Raw genomic sequence first — 18,418 nt, 5'->3', positions numbered from 1 at the left:
TGCTTATTTGCTGCTCAGCCTCCCCTTCTGGCATTGCACATTCATATCCTGTGCCTGTTATTTTTTTATTTTTATTTTTTTGAGATGGAGTCTTGCTCTGTTGCCCAGGCTGTAGTGCAGGGGTGCAATCTCAGCTCACAGCAACCTCCTCCTGAGAGCAGCCCCCCGGGCGGAACTCCACCCCCATGACCCACTCAGATCTCACAGGAGAGCACTCACTATCCTTAGAGCAGCCCCCCCAGGGGGAACTCCACCCCCGTCACCCAATCAGATCTCACTATCCTGAGAGCAGCCCCCTGGGGGAACTACGCCCCCATCACCCAATCAGATCTCACAGGAGAGCACTCACTATCCTGAGAGCAGCCCCCCCAGGGGGAACTCCACCCCCGTCACCCAATCAGATCTCACTATCCTGAGAGCAGCCCCCTGGGGGAACTACACCCCCATCACCCAATCAGATCTCACAGGAGAGCGCTCACTATCCTGAGAGCAGCCCCCCCAGGGGGAACTCCACCCCCATCACCCAATCAGATCTCACTATCCTGAGAGCAGCCCCGCCAGGGGGAACTCCGCCCCATAATCCGGTGACCTCCCACCAGGCCCCTCCTCCAACATTGGAGGTCACAAGTGAAGATGAGATTTGCATGGGGACACAGATCCAAACCGTATCTGCTGTTATGAATAAAGATCCAAACCGTGTCCGCTGTTATGAATAAAGATCTAAACCGTATCCGCTGTTATGAATGAAGTTGCTGAGAACATTTTTTTTTCAAGTCTTTTTGTGGACATGTGTTTTCCTTTGTCTTGGGTAAAAAACACCAAGGAGTAGGATTGCCGATTTACAGGTTGGATTTAGGTTGAACTTCACATGAAACAACCAAACCTCCTTCCACAGTAGCTGCACCATTTTACATTTCCACCAGCAGCAGTGGAGAGTTCTTGGCTCTCCACTTCCTCACGTTTCTTGTGGTCTCTCATTTTGATTACGTCCATTCTTGTGGGTGTGCAGTGGTGTCGATCTCATTGTGATTTCATTGGAATTTCCCTGATGATAATGACCTTCAGCAATTTTTTTTTTTGAGATGGAGTCTTGGCCAGGCTGGAGTGCAGTGGCGCCATCTTAGCTCACGGCAAGCTCCATGTCCCGGGTTCAAGCAATTCTCCTGCCTCAGCCTCCCAACTAATTGGGATTACAGGCATGCAGCACCATGCCCAGCTAATTTTGTATTTTTTAGTAGAAATGGGGTTTCACTATGTTGGTCAGGCTGGTCTCAAACTCCTGACCTCAGGTCACCCGCCGGCCTTGGCCTCCCAAAGTGCTGGGATTACAGGCATGAGCCACGGCACCTGGCCTTTTTGTCCATTTTTTATTGGGCAGGAGTTGGGAGAGTTTCTGCTTACTCTGGATACAGGTCTTATGTTTATGTATTTATATAATTTATGTGAGAAAGAGAAGGCAAGCCTTAGCTGTGGTCACTCTGCTGTCCCACGCCAGGCTGCCTCAGGGAACCTGGGCCTTGAGATCTGGCCTGGTTTGAGCATTTGATGTCTCTGTGCCTCCACTCACCGCCCCTCCACTCCCTGCCCTTGAGATGAAGTCTTGCTCTGTTGCCCAGGCTGGAGTGCAGTGGCATGATCACGGCTCACTGCAGTCTTGAACTCCTGGACTCAAGCGATCCTCCCACCTCAGCCTCCCAGGTAGCTGGGACCACAGGCATGCACCACCACGCCTGGCTAATTTTTAATTTATTTCTGGTAGAGATGGAGTCTTGTTATGTTGCCTGTAGGCTGTTCTCAGAACTCCTGGGCTCAAGTGATTCTCCCACCTCGGCCTCCCAAAGTGCTGGGATTGCAGGTGTGAGCCACTGTTCCTGGCCTGTGCCTGTTTCTTAATTGGCAGAGTATGTGTGGTAAAATGTATACAACAGGGTCTTGGAGGTACCCGACATGCCATTCTTTAATGTTTTATACGTTACTATTATTTTTAAATAAACTATCATTTTGAGTTCATTGTAGGTTCCCACGCGGCTGTGAGAAAAGATGGAGCACTTTTCTATTTTAGACCCTCGCCTGGTTTCCCCAGTAGTGGCGGTTGGGCTGCCGACCCTGGTGCAGGTGAGGCTGTGGAAGTCTCCATCCCCGTAGGGAGCCCTCGTGCCACCTCTCACAGCCACGCCATTTCCTTACCCTCTGGAAACCTCTAGTCTTTGCTCTGTCTGTGATTTTGTCGTTTGAAGGATGCTGCGTAAGGGGAAGTGCAGAATTCTGCAGGTGATTGTGTGTCAGTAGCTTGTTTCTGGTGGTGAGACTCCTCTGTGTGAGCGTGCGCGGCTTGCCCAGCCAGCCACCCGTGGAAGGACATCTGGGCTGTTTCCTGTTCTGGCTACTACAGATAAAGCTGCTGTGACACTTGCGTATAGGTTTTTGTGTGAATATACGTTTTTATTTCTGGGATAAATGTTTAAGAGTGCAGTTGCTGGTTCATGTGTAGTCATTACGTGTTTAGTTTGTTAGAAAACTGCCAGATTGTTTTCTTGAGTGGCCATACATTCCCACCAGCACTGTAAGGGCGTATCAGGCTGGTTAGGCTGCCATAACAAAATACTCCAGACTGAGTGGGGGAGCAGTAGAAATTCACTCTCGCAGTTCTGGAGGCTTGAAGGCCAAGAGCAAGATGCTGTCAGTGCTGATTCCAGGAGAGGCCTCTTTTGCTGGTTTGCAGATGCTACCTTTTTTTTTTTTTTTTTTGAGATGGAGTCTCGCTCTGTCACCCAGGCTGGAGTGCAGTGGCACAATCTCGGCTCGCTGCAACCTCCACCTCCTGGGTTCAAGCAGTTCTCTTGCCTCAGTGTCCCGAGTAGCTGGGACTACAGGCGCCCACCACCATGCGCCGCTGATTTTTGTATTTTTAGTAGAGACAGGGTTTCACCATGTTTCCCAGGTTGGTCTCAAACTCATGACCTCAAGTGATCCGCCCGCCTCGGCCTCCAAAAGTGCTGGGATCACAGGCCTGAGCCACTGCGCCCGGCCAATGCTGCCTGTTTGCTGAGGGGATGCTGACATCTCCGGTGTGTCTTCATCTTATAAAGACACCAGTCCTATTGGATTAGGGCCCCACTAGTATGAACTTATTTATCCTTAATTACTTCAGGGCCCGTCTCCGCATAGGGTCATCCGGAGCTTCCACAGATGCATTTTGGGGGCACACAGTTCAGTCCATAACAGTGAGTTTCTCTTTTTACTCACCAGCGTTTGGCGTCTTGGTTTTTACCGTGATCATTGTGATACACGTGTAGCGATACCTCCTTGTGGTTTTGATTTGCATTTTCCCGATAGCTTGGGAGTGCTTCTTTGTCATCTGCATATCTTCAGGGGTGAAATGTCTGTTCATGTCTTTTGCCCACTTCCTAATTATGTTTTTTTGATCAAGTTTTGAGTGTTCTTTATTGTAGATTTAAGTCCTTTGTAGACATAGGGTTTTCAAGTATCTGTTCCTAGTCTGCAGCTTGTCTTTTCGTCCCCTAAACAGGATCTTTTTGGAAGCAAACTCAGACCAGTTAATTAAAAAAACAAAACGTGTCTGTTGCAGATCCAAAGTTTTTCATTGTGAAGTCTGATTTATTTTTCCTTTTACGAATCACGCCTTGTCATAGCTAAGGATTCTTAGCTGTTTATCTTGAAGATTTGTCTCCTGTGTTTTTCTGAAAGTTTTAAACCTTCACAGTTGTACATTTATGTCCGTGTTTATTTTGGTGAATTACTGTATGTGGCTGACATTTACATGAAGCTCATTGTCTGGCACCATTTGTGGATCTTTCATGGAGTTGCTTTTGTGCCTCTGTCAGAAATCATCTGGATGGGCTGGGCATGGTGGCTCAGGCCTGTAATCCCAGCACTTTGGGAGGCCAAGGCACCTGAAGCCAGGAGTTCAAGACCAACCTCGGCAACATGGTGAAACCCCGTCTCTACTAAAAATACAAAAATTAGCCGGGCGTGGTGATGAACATCTGTAGTCGCAGCTACTGGGGAGGCTGAGGCAAGAGAATCGCTTGAACCTGGGAGGCGGAGGCTGCAGTCAACTGAGATTGTGCCACTGCACTCCAGCCTGGGTGACAGAGCAAGACTCCGTCTCAAAAAAAAAAAGAAAAAGAAAAAGAAATCACTTGGATTGATTTGTGTGGCTGTTTCTGCGATTTTCTTTCCATTCCAGTCATCTTTCTATCTGTTCCTCTGCCAGTACCACACAGCCTTGATTAATTTAGCTGTGTAGTAAGTCTTAAGATCAAGTCCAGATATTACTATCTTTAAAAATTATGAAATATTTTAAAATGCAGAAAAATAGAGTAACATAACAAACACCTATGTCCTACTATCCAGAATAAACGTTTACCTTTCAACAAAATAGTATCTGGGGCCGGGCATGGTGGCTCACACCTGTAATCCCAGCACTTGGGAGGCCGAGGCAGGGGGATCATGAGGTCAGGAGATCGAGACCATCCTGGCCAACACGGTGAAACCCCATCTCTACTAAAAATGCAAAAATTAGCCGGGTGCGGTGGCGGGCGCCTGTAGTCCCAGCTACTTGGGAGGCTGAGGCAGGAGAATCGCTTGAACCCGAGAGGAGGAGGTTGCAGTGAACCGAGATTGCGCCACTGCATTCCAGCCTGGGCAACAGACCAAGACTCCGTCTCAAAAAAAAAAACAAAAACAAAAAACGCTCTAAACCTTTTTCACAATTTTGATAGAATAATGTCACAATATTCTTGGAGTTCTGTGACCTTCTCCTTCCTGGTGGCGTTTTCACCACCAGGAGTTTAGTGCACATTCTTCCTGCTCATCTTCCTTATGCTTTCCCTGCACTGGGTGTGATACTACGTTAGAAATGTTAAAAGTAACATCAGTGATGCTGTGCTTTTTGTTGTTGGTTTTTTTTTTTTTTTTTTTTTTTTTTTTTTTTTTTTTTTTTGAGATGGAGTCTCGCTCTGTCGCCCAGGCTGGAGTGCAGTGGCGCGATCTTGGCTCACTGCAACCTCCGCCTCCCTGGTTCACACCATTCTCCTGCCTCAGCCTCCCAAGTAGCTGGGACTACAGGCGCCCGCCACCATGCCGGGCTAATTTTTTGTGTTTTTAGTAGAGACGGTGTTTCACCGTGTTAGCCAGGATTGTCTCGATCTCCTCACCTTGTGATCCGCCCTCCGCAGTCTACCAAAGTGCTGAGATTACAGGCCTGAGCCACTGCACCCGGCCTATTTTTGTTTTTTAAGACAAGATCTTGCTCTGTCATCCAGGTTGGAGCACAATGGCTTGATCATAGCTCACTGCAGCCCTCAAACTCCTGGGTTCAAGTGATCCTCCTGTCTCAGCCTCCCTAAGCGTTGGGGTTACAGGCATGAGCCACCATGCCCAGCCCTTAGTATACACTTTTGGTCAGGCACCGCTTAGGTGCTGGATGTAGATGTAAACAATGTGGAGGAAAGTTCTGCTTCATGGTGTTTATAGTCTAGCTGAGACGGACGGTAAACAGGTATCCGAGTAAGTGTGTGATATAATGTTAGATATCAGAAAGTGTCAGAAAGAAGGAATAAGTTGATAAAGAGTGGCTGGGATGGGCAGGTGCATTAGGGAAGGCATCGCAGAAGCAGTGAAGAGCAGCCCCTGAGGGACGCAGGGGAGCAAGCCAGGAGGTGCCCAGGGTCAGGGGGCCTCTTCCAGGCCTGTGGTGTGTGGGAAGGCCCGGGGCAGGAATGGGCCTGTTGCGTTTGAGGAAGCACAGTGGTGTCAGTGTGGTGGCTTGGAACCAAGCAGGGGGTGCGGCTGGAGAGGCACCCAGAGACCTGTGGCCCTGCTAAGGCCATGTGGCGCTGAGGCCTTTCGATCCTTCTGTCCTGCTAAGGTCATGCGGCGCTGAGGCCTTTGGAGCCTTCTGTCTTTCTAAAGTCATGTGGCGCTGAGGCCTTTGGAGCCTTCTGTCTTTCTAAGGTCATGCGGCGCTGAGAGGCCTTTCGAGCCTTCTGTCTTTCTAAGGTCGTGCAGCGCTGAGGCCTTTCGAGCCTTCTGTCTTTCTAAGGTCATGCGGCGCTGAGGCCTTTGGAGCCTTCTGTCCTGCTAAGGTCATGCGGCGCTGAGGCCTTTGGAGCCTTCTGTCTTTCTAAAGTCATGTGGCGCTGAGGCCTTTGGAGCCTTCTGTCTTTCTAAGGTCATGCGGCGCTGAGAGGCCTTTCGAGCCTTCTGTCTTTCTAAGGTCGTGCAGCGCTGAGGCCTTTCGAGCCTTCTGTCTTTCTAAGGTCATGCGGCGCTGAGGCCTTTGGAGCCTTCTGTCCTGCTAAGGTCATGCGGCGCTGAGGCCTTTGGAGCCTTCTGTCCTGCTAAGGTCATGCGGCGCTGAGGCCTTTGGAGCCTTCTGTCCTGCTAAGGTCATGCGGCGCTGAGGCCTTTGGAGCCTTCTGTCCTGCTAAGGTCATGCGGCGCTGAGGCCTTTGGAGCCTTCTGTCTTTCTAAGGTCATGCGGCGCTGAGGCCTTTGGAGCCTTCTGTCTTTCTAAGGTCATGTGGCGCTGAGACCTTTGGAGCCTTCTGTCTTTCTAAGGTCATGCGGTGCTGAGGCCTTTCGAGCCTTCTGTCTTTCTAAGGTCATGCGGCGCTGAGGCCTTTCGAGCCTTCTGTCTTTCTAAGGTCATGCGGCGCTGAGGCCTTTCGAGCCTTCTGTCTTTCTAAGGTCGTGTGGCGCTGAGACCTTTGGAGCCTTCTGTCCTGCTAAGGTCATGCGGTGCTGAGGCCTTTGGAGGCTTCTGCCTTTCCAGTCATGGCATCTGAAAATGAGAGGAGTTTCAGTTCCTCCTTTTTTTCGTGTTTAATATATTTTTTAATTGAAAGATAAAATTGATGTCTTTGTCACGTACACTATGATGTTTTGAAGTATGTATGCATCATGGAATGACCACATCTAGCCAGTTAACACGTGTACTGCATCATAGTTGTCAGTTTGGGAGCATTTTTCAGAATGTAACGTAATCTGCCGTTACTAACTGTATAGTCACCGTGTTGTACAGTGGATCTCTTCAGCTGATTCTTCTTAGCTAACTGAAGTTTTGTGTCTTTTGTTAGTTTTTCCTTTTTGATCTTTATGCCTTTTATTAATTTTCCTAGCTTTCTTGCATTAACTAGGATCTCCAGTAAAATGTTGGCTAACAGTGCTGAGAGCAGACATCTTGCCTTGTTCCTGATCTTAGGAAGAAAACACGATTAAGTCTTATGTTAGAAGTCAGATTTTTGTAGTTGTCATTTCTAAATTTTGTTGGTGATCCAGTGTTCCCTATTCTGCTAATGTTGTTTACTACAGTGATTGATTTTTTAATGTTACACCAACCTTGCATTCCTGGGATGAATACCACCTGGTCATGACATAGTATCCTTATTATGTTTTGCTGGAATCAATTTGCCAGTATTTTCTTGAGGATTTTTTGTGTCTGTGGTAATGAGTGATCTCTTTCCTTAATTTGGTCTTTATACCCTTCTTTGGTTAGTGTTATGCTAACTTCAAGAAATGGGCTGGGAACTCTTCTCCTCTATCTAATGAAAGACTTTATAAGCTTGTTGTGATTTCTTCCTTAAGTGTTTGATGTAATTTAGCAGTGGAGCCATCTATTTTCTATTTTCTATTTCATGGATTTCCATTTACTTCCTTTCATCTGTGTTTTTCTTCACAGATTTATTTATTATTTAAATATTTTAACAGTTGTGTTGAGATAAAAATGAGATATACAGGCTGCATGTTTTAAATGTTTCGGCACGTGTCATGTATGTATGTGTGTGTCACACACTGTATCTGCCACGCTAATCAAGGCAGCAAGCATGTGCGTCGGCGCCACGGTCTCCCTCTTCCCCGCGGTAACCCTTCGCCCTGCTTTCCTGTACCCATCCCAGGAAACCACTGATTGGCCTTCTGTTACTATAGATTCGTTTGCATTTTCTAGAGTTTTCTGTACACTAACTGTATGTGTATGTACTCTCGTTTTTTGGCCTGGCATTGGCCTTCTGTCACTATAGATCTGTTTGCGTTTTCTGTCCACTAACTGTATGTGTGTGTATGTACTCTCTTTTTTTGGCCTGGCATTGGCCTTCTGTTACTATAGATCCGTTTGCGTTTTCTGGAGTTTTCTGTCCACTAACTGTATGTGTGTGTATGTACTTTCTTTTTTTGGCCTGGCATTGGCCTTCTGTTACTATAGATCCATTTGCGTTTTCTGGAGTTTTCTGTCCACTAACTGTTTGTGTGTGTAGGTACTCTCTTTTTTTGGCCTGGCGTTGGCCTTCTGTTACTATAGATCTATTTGCGTTTTCTGGAGTTTTCTGTACACTGACTGTATGTGTGTGTGTGTGTATGTACTCTGTTTTTTTCACCTGGCATCTTTTACTCGGCATACTGCCTTTTCATGTGTTATTCATGTTGTTGCGTGTAACAGCAGTTTCCTCCTTTTTATTGCTAGGTAGTGTTACAGGTGTGGATAATTCGTTCATTCACTTGTTGACGGACATTTGGGTTGTTTCCATTTTTAGGCTATTGCACATGAAGCTGCTGTGTACAAGTCTTTGTACGCACGTGTGCCTTCATTTTTCTTGGGTAAATACACAGCAGCGTAATGTCAGGGCTGTATTGTTGATTTATGTTAAGCTTTTTAAGAAATCACCAACATGTTTTCCAGAGTGATTGTACCATTTCCCATTTCCAAAAGCTGTGCATAAGCATTCCAGTCGCTCCACATCCTCAGCGACACTTGGTCTGGGCGGTTTTTAAATGTCAGGTATTCTGCTAGGTGTGGGGTCCTATCTTCGCTGTTTAATAAGTCTGCATTTCTCTAATGGGCCGTGGTGGGACACGTTGTGTACTTGTCACAAGTATATCTTTGGTGATGTGTCTATTCATATCTTTTGCACATTAAAATTTTTGTTGTTTTCTGGGCATGGTGGCTCACACCTGTAGTCCCAGCACTTTGGGAGGCTAGACCCGCCTGGGCAACTTGGCGAAACCTCGTCTCTACAAAGAATAAAAAAATTAGCTGGGTGTGGTGACGCATGCCTGTAGTCCCTGCTTCTTGGGAAGCTGAGGTGGGAGAATCACTTGAGCCCAGAGGTCGAGGCAGTGGATTGTGATAGTGCCACTGCACTCCATCCTGGTGACAGAGTAGGACCCTGTCTCAGAAGAAAAAAAAATTGTTGTTGTTACTTGGATTTTTAAAATATTTTCTCGATAAAAGTCCTTTATTAGGTATATGATTTGCAAAACTTAGTAGTGATTTATCTTTTCATCCTCTGACCAGTTTTCAAAAAGCAGAAATTCCTGAAGTCCATTTATCATTATTTTTCTTTTATGGGTCCTACTTTTGTGCTTATATCTAAAAAATCTCTGCCTAACCTTGGACATGTGGAAGCACAGTTGGTTTTTGTATGTTGCCCTTATATCCAACAACTGTCCTGAATGCATTTATTAGTTATGGTAGCTTTTCTTTTGTAGATTTCACCAGATTTTCTGCATAGATAATCATGTCACCTGCAGATAAAAATATTTTTACTCCTTTTTTCATCTGGATGCCTTTTATTTCTTTTTCTTGACTGATGGCACCGGCGAGAACTTCCTCACAGTGTCGACCATCAGTGGTGAGAACAAGGATGTCCGCCTCCCTCCTGATGTCAGAGGGGAGGATTCGACTTTGCACCACAAAATGCAGCGTTCCTATTGGTCTCTCACAGATGCCATCTATCAGGCTGGGGAGGTTTCTTTCTGTTCCTAGTTTGCTGAGAGTTTTAAATTTCATGATGTAGTTTTTCCACTGCAGAAAGCTAAAAGAAAACTAAGCAAATTAGACCCCAAAACAATAGAATTAAATTGATTTTCAAATGTTAAACCAACTCTGCTCCTGATGTCTTGTTGGGCTTGGTTTGCTGTTTTATGAAGAATTCTTGGGTCCACATTCGTGAGTGATGTTGGTGTGTATTCCCTTTTATGTCTTTTCCTCTTTTGGGTGTCGAGGAAGGAGGTCCCCTCTCTTGATCTGGGTATTGGTGATCTGTCCTCTCTCTCTGGATCAGTCTGTCTAGAATTTATCAGTCTCGTTGGTCTTTGGAGAACTACCTGTGGTTTTGTTTTTCCTTCTGTTGACGTCTGTTCTTAGGTTATTCCTGTTTGTCTCTGGAGTAGAGCAAGTGAAAGGCAGTGGTGTATGCACTGGGGCCGTGCACGCTGGGGCTGAGTGCGGGGGGCCGTGCACGCTGGGGCTGAGTGCGGGGGGCCGTGCACGCTGGGGCTGAGTGCGGGGGGCCGTGCACACTGGGGCTGTGTGTGTGTGGGGCCGTGCACGCTGGGGCTGAGTGCGGGGGGCCGTGCACGCTGGGGCTGTGTGTGTGTGGGGCCGTGCACGCTGGGGCTGAGTGCGGGGGGCCGTGCACGCTGGGGCTGAGTGCGGGGGGCCGTGCACGCTGGGGCTGTGTGTGTGTGGGGCCGTGCACGCTGGGGCTGAGTGCGGGGGGCCGTGCACGCTGGGGCTGAGTGCGGGGGGCCGTGCACGCTGGGGCTGAGTGCGGGGGGCCGTGCACGCTGGGGCTGAGTGCGGGGGGCCGTGCACGCTGGGGCTGTGTGTGTGTGGGGCCGTGCACGCTGGGGCTGTGTGTGTGTGGGGCCGTGCACGCTGGGGCTGAGTGCGAGGGGCCGTTTATGCTGGGGCTGAGTGCGGGGGGCCGTGTACGCTGGGGCTGTGTGTGTGTCTGGGGCCATGTACGCTGGGGCTGTGTGTGTGGGGCCATATATGCTGGGGCTGTGTGTGTGTGGGGCCGTGTACGCTGTGGCTGAGTGCGGAGGGCCGTGTACGCTGGAGCTATGTGTGTTGGGGGCCGTGCACGCTGGGGCTGTGTGTGTGGCGGGGGGCCGTGTAGGCTGGGGCTGTGTGTGTGTGGGGCCGTGTACGCTGGGGCTGAGTGCGGAGGGCCGTGTACGCTGGAGCTATGTGTGTTGGGGGCCGTGCACGCTGGGGCTGTGTGTGTGGCGGGGGGCCGTGTAGGCTGGGGCTGTGTGTGTGTGGGGCCGTGTACGCTGGGGCTGTGTGTGTGCTGGGGGCCGTGTACGCTGGGGCTGAGTGTGTGTGGGGCCATGCACGCTGGGGCTGTGTGTATTGAGGGCCGTGTACACTGGAGCTGTGTGTGGGGGGGGCCATGCACGCTGGGGCTGTGTGTGTGTGGGGCCGTGTACACTGGGGCTGTGTGTGTGTGGGGCCGTGTACGCTGGAGCTGTGTGTGTGGGGGGGCCGTGCACACTGGGGCTGTGTGTGGGGGGGGCTGTGTACACTGGGGCTGTGTGTGTGGGGGGGGCTGTGTACACTGGGGCTGTGTGTGTGGGGGGGGCTGTGTACACTGGGGCTGTGTGTGTGGGGGGGGCTGTGTACACTGGGGCTGTGTGTGTGGGGGGGCTGTGTACACTGGGGCTGTGTGTGTGGGGGGGGCTGTGCACACTGGGGCTGTGTGTGTGGGGGGGGCTGTGCACACTGGGGCTGTGTGTGTGGGGGGGGCTGTGCACACTGGGGCTGTGTGTGTGGGGGGGGGGCTGTGTACACTGGAGCTGTGTGTGGGGGGGGCTGTGCACACTGGGGCTGTGTGTGTGGGGGGGGCTGTGTACACTGGGGCTGTGTGTGGGGGGGGGGCTGTGTACACTGGGGCTGTGTGTGTGGGGGGGGCTGTGTACACTGGGGCTGTGTGTGGGGGGGGGGCTGTGTACACTGGGGCTGTGTGTGTGGGGGGGGCTGTGTACACTGGGGCTGTGTGTGTGGGGGGGGCTGTGTACACTGGGGCTGTGTGTGTGGGGGGGGCTGTGTACACTGGGGCTGTGTGTGTGGGGGGGGCTGTGTACACTGGGGCTGTGTGTGTGGGGGGGGCTGTGCACACTGGGGCTGTGTGGGGGGGGCTGTGCACACTGGGGCTGTGTGTGTGGGGGGCTGTGCACACTGGGGCTGTGTGTGTGGGGGGGGCTGTGTACACTGGGGCTGTGTGTGGGGGGGGGGCTGTGTACACTGGGGCTGTGTGTGTGGGGGGGGCTGTGCACACTGGGGCTGTGTGGGGGGGGCTGTGCACACTGGGGCTGTGTGTGTGTGTGGGGCTGTGTACACTGGGGCTGTGTGTGTGGGGGGGGCTGTGTACACTGGGGCTGTGTGTGTGGGGGGGGCTGTGTACACTGGGGCTGTGTGTGTGGGGGGGGCTGTGTACACTGGGGCTGTGTGTGGGGGGGGGCTGTGTACACTGGGGCTGTGTGTGGGGGGGGCTGTGTACACTGGGGCTGTGTGTGTGGGGGGGGCTGTGCACACTGGGGCTGTGTGTGTGGGGGGGGCTGTGTACACTGGAGCTGTGTGTGTGGGGGGGGCTGTGCACACTGGGGCTGTGTGTGTGGGGGGGGCTGTGTACACTGGGGCTGTGTGTGTGTGGGGGGGGCTGTGTACACTGGGGCTGTGTGTGTGGGGGGGGCTGTGTACACTGGGGCTGTGTGTGTGTATGGGGCTGTGTACACTGGGGCTGTGTGTGTGGGGGGGGCTGTGCACACTGGGGCTGTGTGTGTGGGGGGGGCTGTGCACACTGGGGCTGTGTGTGTGGGGGGGGCTGTGCACACTGGGGCTGTGTGTGTGGGGGGGGCTGTGCACACTGGGGCTGTGTGTGTGTATGGGGCTGTGTACACTGGGGCTGTGTGTGTGTGGGGGGCTGTGTACGCTGGGGCTGTGTGTGTGGGGGGGGCTGTGTACGCTGGGGCTGTGTGTGTGTGGGGGGCTGTGTACGCTGGGGCTGTGTGTGTGGGGGGGGCTGTGTACGCTGGGGCTGTGTGTGTGGGGGGGGCTGTGTACGCTGGGGCTGTGTGTGTGGGGGGGGCTGTGTACGCTGGGGCTGTGTGTGTGGGGGGGGCTGTGTACGCTGGGGCTGTGTGTGTGGGGGGGGCTGTGTACGCTGGGGCTGTGTGTGTGGGGGGGGCTGTGTACGCTGGGGCTGTGTGTGTGGGGGGGGCTGTGCACGCTGGGGCTGTGTGTGTGGGGGGGGCTGTGCACACTGCGGCTGTGTGTGTGGGGGGGGCTGTGCACACTGGGGCTGTGTGTGTGGGGGGGCTGTGTACACTGGGGCTGTGTGTGTGGGGGGGGCTGTGCACACTGGGGCTGTGTGTGTGGGGGGGCTGTGTACACTGGGGCTGTGTGTGTGGGGCCGTGTACGCTGGGGCTGTGTGTGTGGGGGGGCTGTGTACACTGGGGCTGTGTGTGTGGGGGGGGCTGTGTACACTGGGGCTGTGTGGGGGGGGCTGTGCACACTGGGGCTGTGTGTGTGGGGGGGCTGTGTACACTGGGGCTGTGTGTGTGGGGGGGGCTGTGCACACTGGGGCTGTGTGTGTGGGGGGGCTGTGTACACTGGGGCTGTGTGTGTGGGGCCGTGTACGCTGGGGCTGTGTGTGTGGGGGGGCTGTGTACACTGGGGCTGTGTGTGTGGGGGGGGCTGTGTACACTGGGGCTGTGTGTGTGGGGGGGGCTGTGTACACTGGGGCTGTGTGTGTGGGGGGGGCTGTGCACACTGGGGCTGTGTGTGTGGGGGGGGCTGTGTACGCTGGAGCTGTGTGTGTGGGGGGGGCTGTGTACACTGGGGCTGTGTGTGTGGGGGGGGCTGTGCACACTGGGGCTGTGTGGGGGGGGCTGTGTACACTGGGGCTGTGTGTGTGGGGGGGGCTGTGCACACTGGGGCTGTGTGTGTGGGGGGGGCTGTGCACACTGGGGCTGTGTGTGTATGGGGCTGTGTACACTGGGGCTGTGTGTGTGGGGGGGGCTGTGTACACTGGGGCTGTGTGTGTATGGGGCTGTGTACACTGGGGCTGTGTGTGTGGGGGGGCTGTGTACACTGGGGCTGTGTGTGTGGGGGGGGCTGTGCACACTGGGGCTGTGTGTGTATGGGGCTGTGTACACTGGGGCTGTGTGTGTGGGGGGGCTGTGTACACTGGGGCTGTGTGTGTGGGGGGGGCTGTGCACACTGGGGCTGTGTGTGTGGGGGGGCTGTGTACACTGGGGCTGTGTGTGTGGGGGGGGCTGTGTACACTGGGGCTGTGTGTGTGGGGGGGGCTGTGCACACTGGGGCTGTGTACACTGGGGCTGTGTGTGTGGGGGGGGCTGTGTACACTGGGGCTGTGTGTGTGGGGGGGGCTGTGTACACTGGGGCTGTGTGTGTGGGGGGGGCTGTGTACACTGGGGCTGTGTGTGTGGGGGGGGCTGTGCACACTGCGGCTGTGTGTGTGGGGGGGGCTGTGCACACTGGGGCTGTGTGTGTGGGGGGGCTGTGTACACTGGGGCTGTGTGTGTGGGGGGGGCTGTGCACACTGGGGCTGTGTGTGTGGGGGGGCTGTGTACACTGGGGCTGTGTGTGTGGGGCCGTGTACGCTGGGGCTGTGTGTGTGGGGGGGCTGTGTACGCTGGGGCTGTGTGTGTGGGGGGGGCTGTGTACACTGGGGCTGTGTGGGGGGGGCTGTGCACACTCGGGCTGTGTGTGTGGGGGGGCTGTGTACACTGGGGCTGTGTGTGTGGGGGGGGCTGTGCACACTGGGGCTGTGTGTGTGGGGGGGCTGTGTACACTGGGGCTGTGTGTGTGGGGCCGTGTACGCTGGGGCTGTGTGTGTGGGGGGGCTGTGTACACTGGGGCTGTGTGTGGGGGGGGGGCTGTGTACACTGGGGCTGTGTGTGTGGGGGGGGCTGTGTACACTGGGGCTGTGTGTGTGGGGGGGGCTGTGTACACTGGGGCTGTGTGTGTGGGGGGGGCTGTGCACACTGGGGCTGTGTGTGTGGGGGGGGCTGTGCACACTGGGGCTGTGTGTGTGGGGGGGGCTGTGTACGCTGGAGCTGTGTGTGTGGGGGGGGCTGTGTACACTGGGGCTGTGTGTGTGGGGGGGGCTGTGCACACTGGGGCTGTGTGGGGGGGGCTGTGTACACTGGGGCTGTGTGTGTGGGGGGGGCTGTGCACACTGGGGCTGTGTGTGTGGGGGGGGCTGTGCACACTGGGGCTGTGTGTGTATGGGGCTGTGTACACTGGGGCTGTGTGTGTGGGGGGGGCTGTGTACACTGGGGCTGTGTGTGTATGGGGCTGTGTACACTGGGGCTGTGTGTGTGGGGGGGCTGTGTACACTGGGGCTGTGTGTGTGGGGGGGGCTGTGCACACTGGGGCTGTGTGTGTATGGGGCTGTGTACACTGGGGCTGTGTGTGTGGGGGGGCTGTGTACACTGGGGCTGTGTGTGTGGGGGGGGCTGTGCACACTGGGGCTGTGTGTGTGGGGGGGCTGTGTACACTGGGGCTGTGTGTGTGGGGGGGGCTGTGTACACTGGGGCTGTGTGTGGGGGGGGGCTGTGTACACTGGGGCTGTGTGTGTGGGGGGGGCTGTGTACACTGGGGCTGTGTGTGTGGGGGGGGCTGTGCACACTGGGGCTGTGTGTGTATGGGGCTGTGTACACTGGGGCTGTGTGTGTGGGGGGGGCTGTGTACACTGGGGCTGTGTGTGTGGGGGGGGCTGTGTACACTGGGGCTGTGTGTGTGGGGGGGGCTGTGTACACTGGGGCTGTGTGTGTGGGGGGGCTGTGTACACTGGGGCTGTGTGTGTGGGGGGGGCTGTGTACGCTGGGGCTGTGTGTGTGGGGGGGCTGTGTACGCTGGGGCTGTGTGTGTGGGGGGGGCTGTGTACACTGGGGCTGTGTGGGGGGGGCTGTGCACACTGGGGCTGTGTGTGTGGGGGGGGCTGTGCACACTGGGGCTGTGTGTGTGGGGGGGGCTGTGCACACTGGGGCTGTGTGTGTGGGGGGGGCTGTGTACACTGGGGCTGTGTGTGTGGGGGGGGCTGTGTACACTGGGGCTGTGTGTGTGGGGGGGGCTGTGCACACTGGGGCTGTGTGTGTATGGGGCTGTGTACACTGGGGCTGTGTGTGTGGGGGGGGCTGTGTACACTGGAGCTGTGTGTGTGGGGGGGGCTGTGTACACTGGGGCTGTGTGTGTGGGGGGGGCTGTGTACACTGGGGCTGTGTGTGTGGGGGGGCTGTGTACACTGGGGCTGTGTGTGTGGGGGGGGCTGTGCACACTGGGGCTGTGTGTGTATGGGGCTGTGTACACTGGGGCTGTGTGTGTGTGTGGGGCTGTGCACACTGGGGCTGTGTGGGGGGGGCTGTGTACACTGGGGCTGTGTGTGTGTGGGGGGCTGTGCACACTGGGGCTGTGTGTGTGGGGCTGTGTACGCTGGGGCTGTGTGTGTGGGGGGGGCTGTGTACACTGGGGCTGTGTGTGTGGGGGGGGCTGTGCACACTGGGGCTGTGTGTGGGGGGGGCTGTGCACACTGGGGCTGTGTGTGTGGGGCCGTGTACGCTGGAGCTGTGTGTGGGGGGGGGCTGTGCACACTGGGGCTGTGTGTGTGGGGGCATGTATGCTGGGGCCGTGTTTGCGGGGGGCGTGTACGTTGGGGCCATTATGTTTTGTAGAAAACTGCTGGCGACAGCCATGAGTCAATTTGTATTTTACTTAGTGAAGTTATTTTTAAAGCCTGATACGTTAAATAAAATCATAGTGTTGAACTGACAAGTCTTTTTAATTTTCAGGAGGGTTTGCATTTGTGTATGAAGCTCAAGATGTGGGGAGTGGCAGAGAGTATGCACTAAAGGTAATGAATCATTTAACGCCTTCTCTGGATTTCTGACGTATGTAAAGGGACTCTGTGGTGACGGTGTTTTCAGGGATGCGTCCCTGTTACTTACTTTGTTTCCTTTTGCAGCCTGGACATACTTGTCCCTTTTGCTTCTGCTGAAGCTCAGCAGCCTTGGGCACTGCAGGAGCCTTGGTCTCCAGCTTTGGGCTTCACATTCCTGTGGCCCTGCCTGCCCTGCAGCAGGGGCTGTGCTGGGGGTGACCTCACGGTGGGGTCATGCCTTCTTGGCCTCCATGTGCCAAAATAAGGGCTCTATGAATACAAGGAGTTTAAAAGCTGCTTGTAAAAAATATGTGTTGCTACCATGTCTGTAAATAGGGGTCACAGTGGGAGGGTCTGTACTGTGCAGTTTTGTCCTGAGACCTAAGAAGGCCCCATTTGCTGTCACCACGCTGGGCACCAGGGCGGCCCCGCCTTTGAGAGTGGGCATGAGTGGGCCTGTTGTCGTGGTCTGCACGCACGCTGCCCCTATGTCTGCAGAGCATCTCCGCTCTTCCTTCTTGTCTATCTCATTTTACTCTGGCCCGTTTGGAGGAAAGGCTCCTGTTTTTGCCTTTTCTTGTGTCCTTGGATCACAAAGATCTTTCGAAGGTCTTGAACCCCCAGCACGTTTTTACAGGGGTCAAAGGTGGAAACACACGAAACGGGGGGAGCTGTATTAGACGCATTGCATTGCTCTCTTGCGTGCTTATGTCTGAGATGACGCATTGGCTGGGGTAGGAAGGTAAACTTACTTTCATCTTTTGTGTGTGCTGTTTCCTGATACAGAGGCTACTATCCAATGAAGAGGAAAAGAACAGAGCCATCATTCAAGAAGTTTGTTTCATGGTATCCTTTTCCTGGAACCAGGAGCCAGCACAGTGGCTTTGGCAGGCACAGGCCTGCGTCAAGCTGTGACCGCCAGTGGCCGAGAGGCTACTCTGTGACGTTGTCTTTCATGTGTTAGAGTCGGCTTTTTGCTTTTACCTGACTTAGCTTAGGTGACTTCTAGTAAGAAGCAGTTTTTTCTGTTTTTTTACTGCCAGGGTAGTCGTAGAAGATTCAGAAGTGTTGGGAATGGAGTTGTTCCCACCCAAGAGGTCTCCCTGCCCAGTGGATGGGCTGGTTGCCACAGGGGGCCCTTGCCCGGCCCGGCCCCCTCAGCTCTTCCGGAGACCTGGCTGAGAGCCGTGCAGCTGGCCTGGCTCCACAGGCCCCGATGTGGCTTGTCCTCAGCCACCCCTCGTCCCTTCTCAGGCTGTCCAAGCATGACTGGGCGGGGCATCTCCCAGCGCTGACGGAGGATCTGGGGCTGCACTCCCTGTCCACTGCCACATGTCCCTCCTGAGCCTGGAGTCGTCGGCCCTGGCTGCCCTCAGACTCTGCCTCTCTTTCCTCTCCTAGCTCTGTTCACTCGGAGAGCCCGCTGGCTGCCTGAGTGTGGGTTCAGGTGGACACAGCCGCTCCGCAGCCTCCCTGCGCACAGCCCCCTGAGGGCCCTGCCTCCTCCTGCCGGGCACGGGACGGACTTTGGTGTCGCTGTGGTCAGGTGTGTGTGGCTGGCATGCCTGCCTTTGTCCCTACCCTCTCCTGCAGCTCCTCCTGCCTCCGTCTGCCTTTCTCTTGGTCGTCCACTGCTCTCTCCCTCATCTTCCGCTCTGACGTCTGAAATTGTAAGGGGGTTCGATTCAAGTATTCTGGCTTCAGT

The 18,418-nt window shown here is 54.5% G+C and overlaps 1 protein-coding gene across 11 annotated transcripts in view; it reads left to right on the top strand.

Annotated features, from left to right (window-relative positions):
• Positions 1-18,418, top strand: part of GAK (cyclin G associated kinase) — a 90,756-nt gene that overhangs the window by 6,168 nt on the left and 66,170 nt on the right. For 9 of the 11 annotated variants that reach the window (XM_063722590.1, XM_063722627.1, XM_063722615.1 and 6 more), the window contains 2 exon segments: positions 16,625-16,686; positions 17,500-17,559. The exons of the other annotated variants lie outside the window; for them this stretch is intronic. In XM_063722590.1, coding sequence (XP_063578660.1) covers positions 16,625-16,686; positions 17,500-17,559 — 122 coding nt within the window. 11 annotated transcript variants of the gene reach the window in all.

The sequence above is a fragment of the Pongo abelii genome, chromosome 3 (assembly GCF_028885655.2).
Source record: "Pongo abelii isolate AG06213 chromosome 3, NHGRI_mPonAbe1-v2.0_pri, whole genome shotgun sequence".
NCBI lineage: Eukaryota > Metazoa > Chordata > Mammalia > Primates > Hominidae > Pongo > Pongo abelii.
The sequence above is the reverse complement of the archived record's forward strand: the minus strand, read 5'-3'. Positions and strand labels throughout refer to the sequence as shown.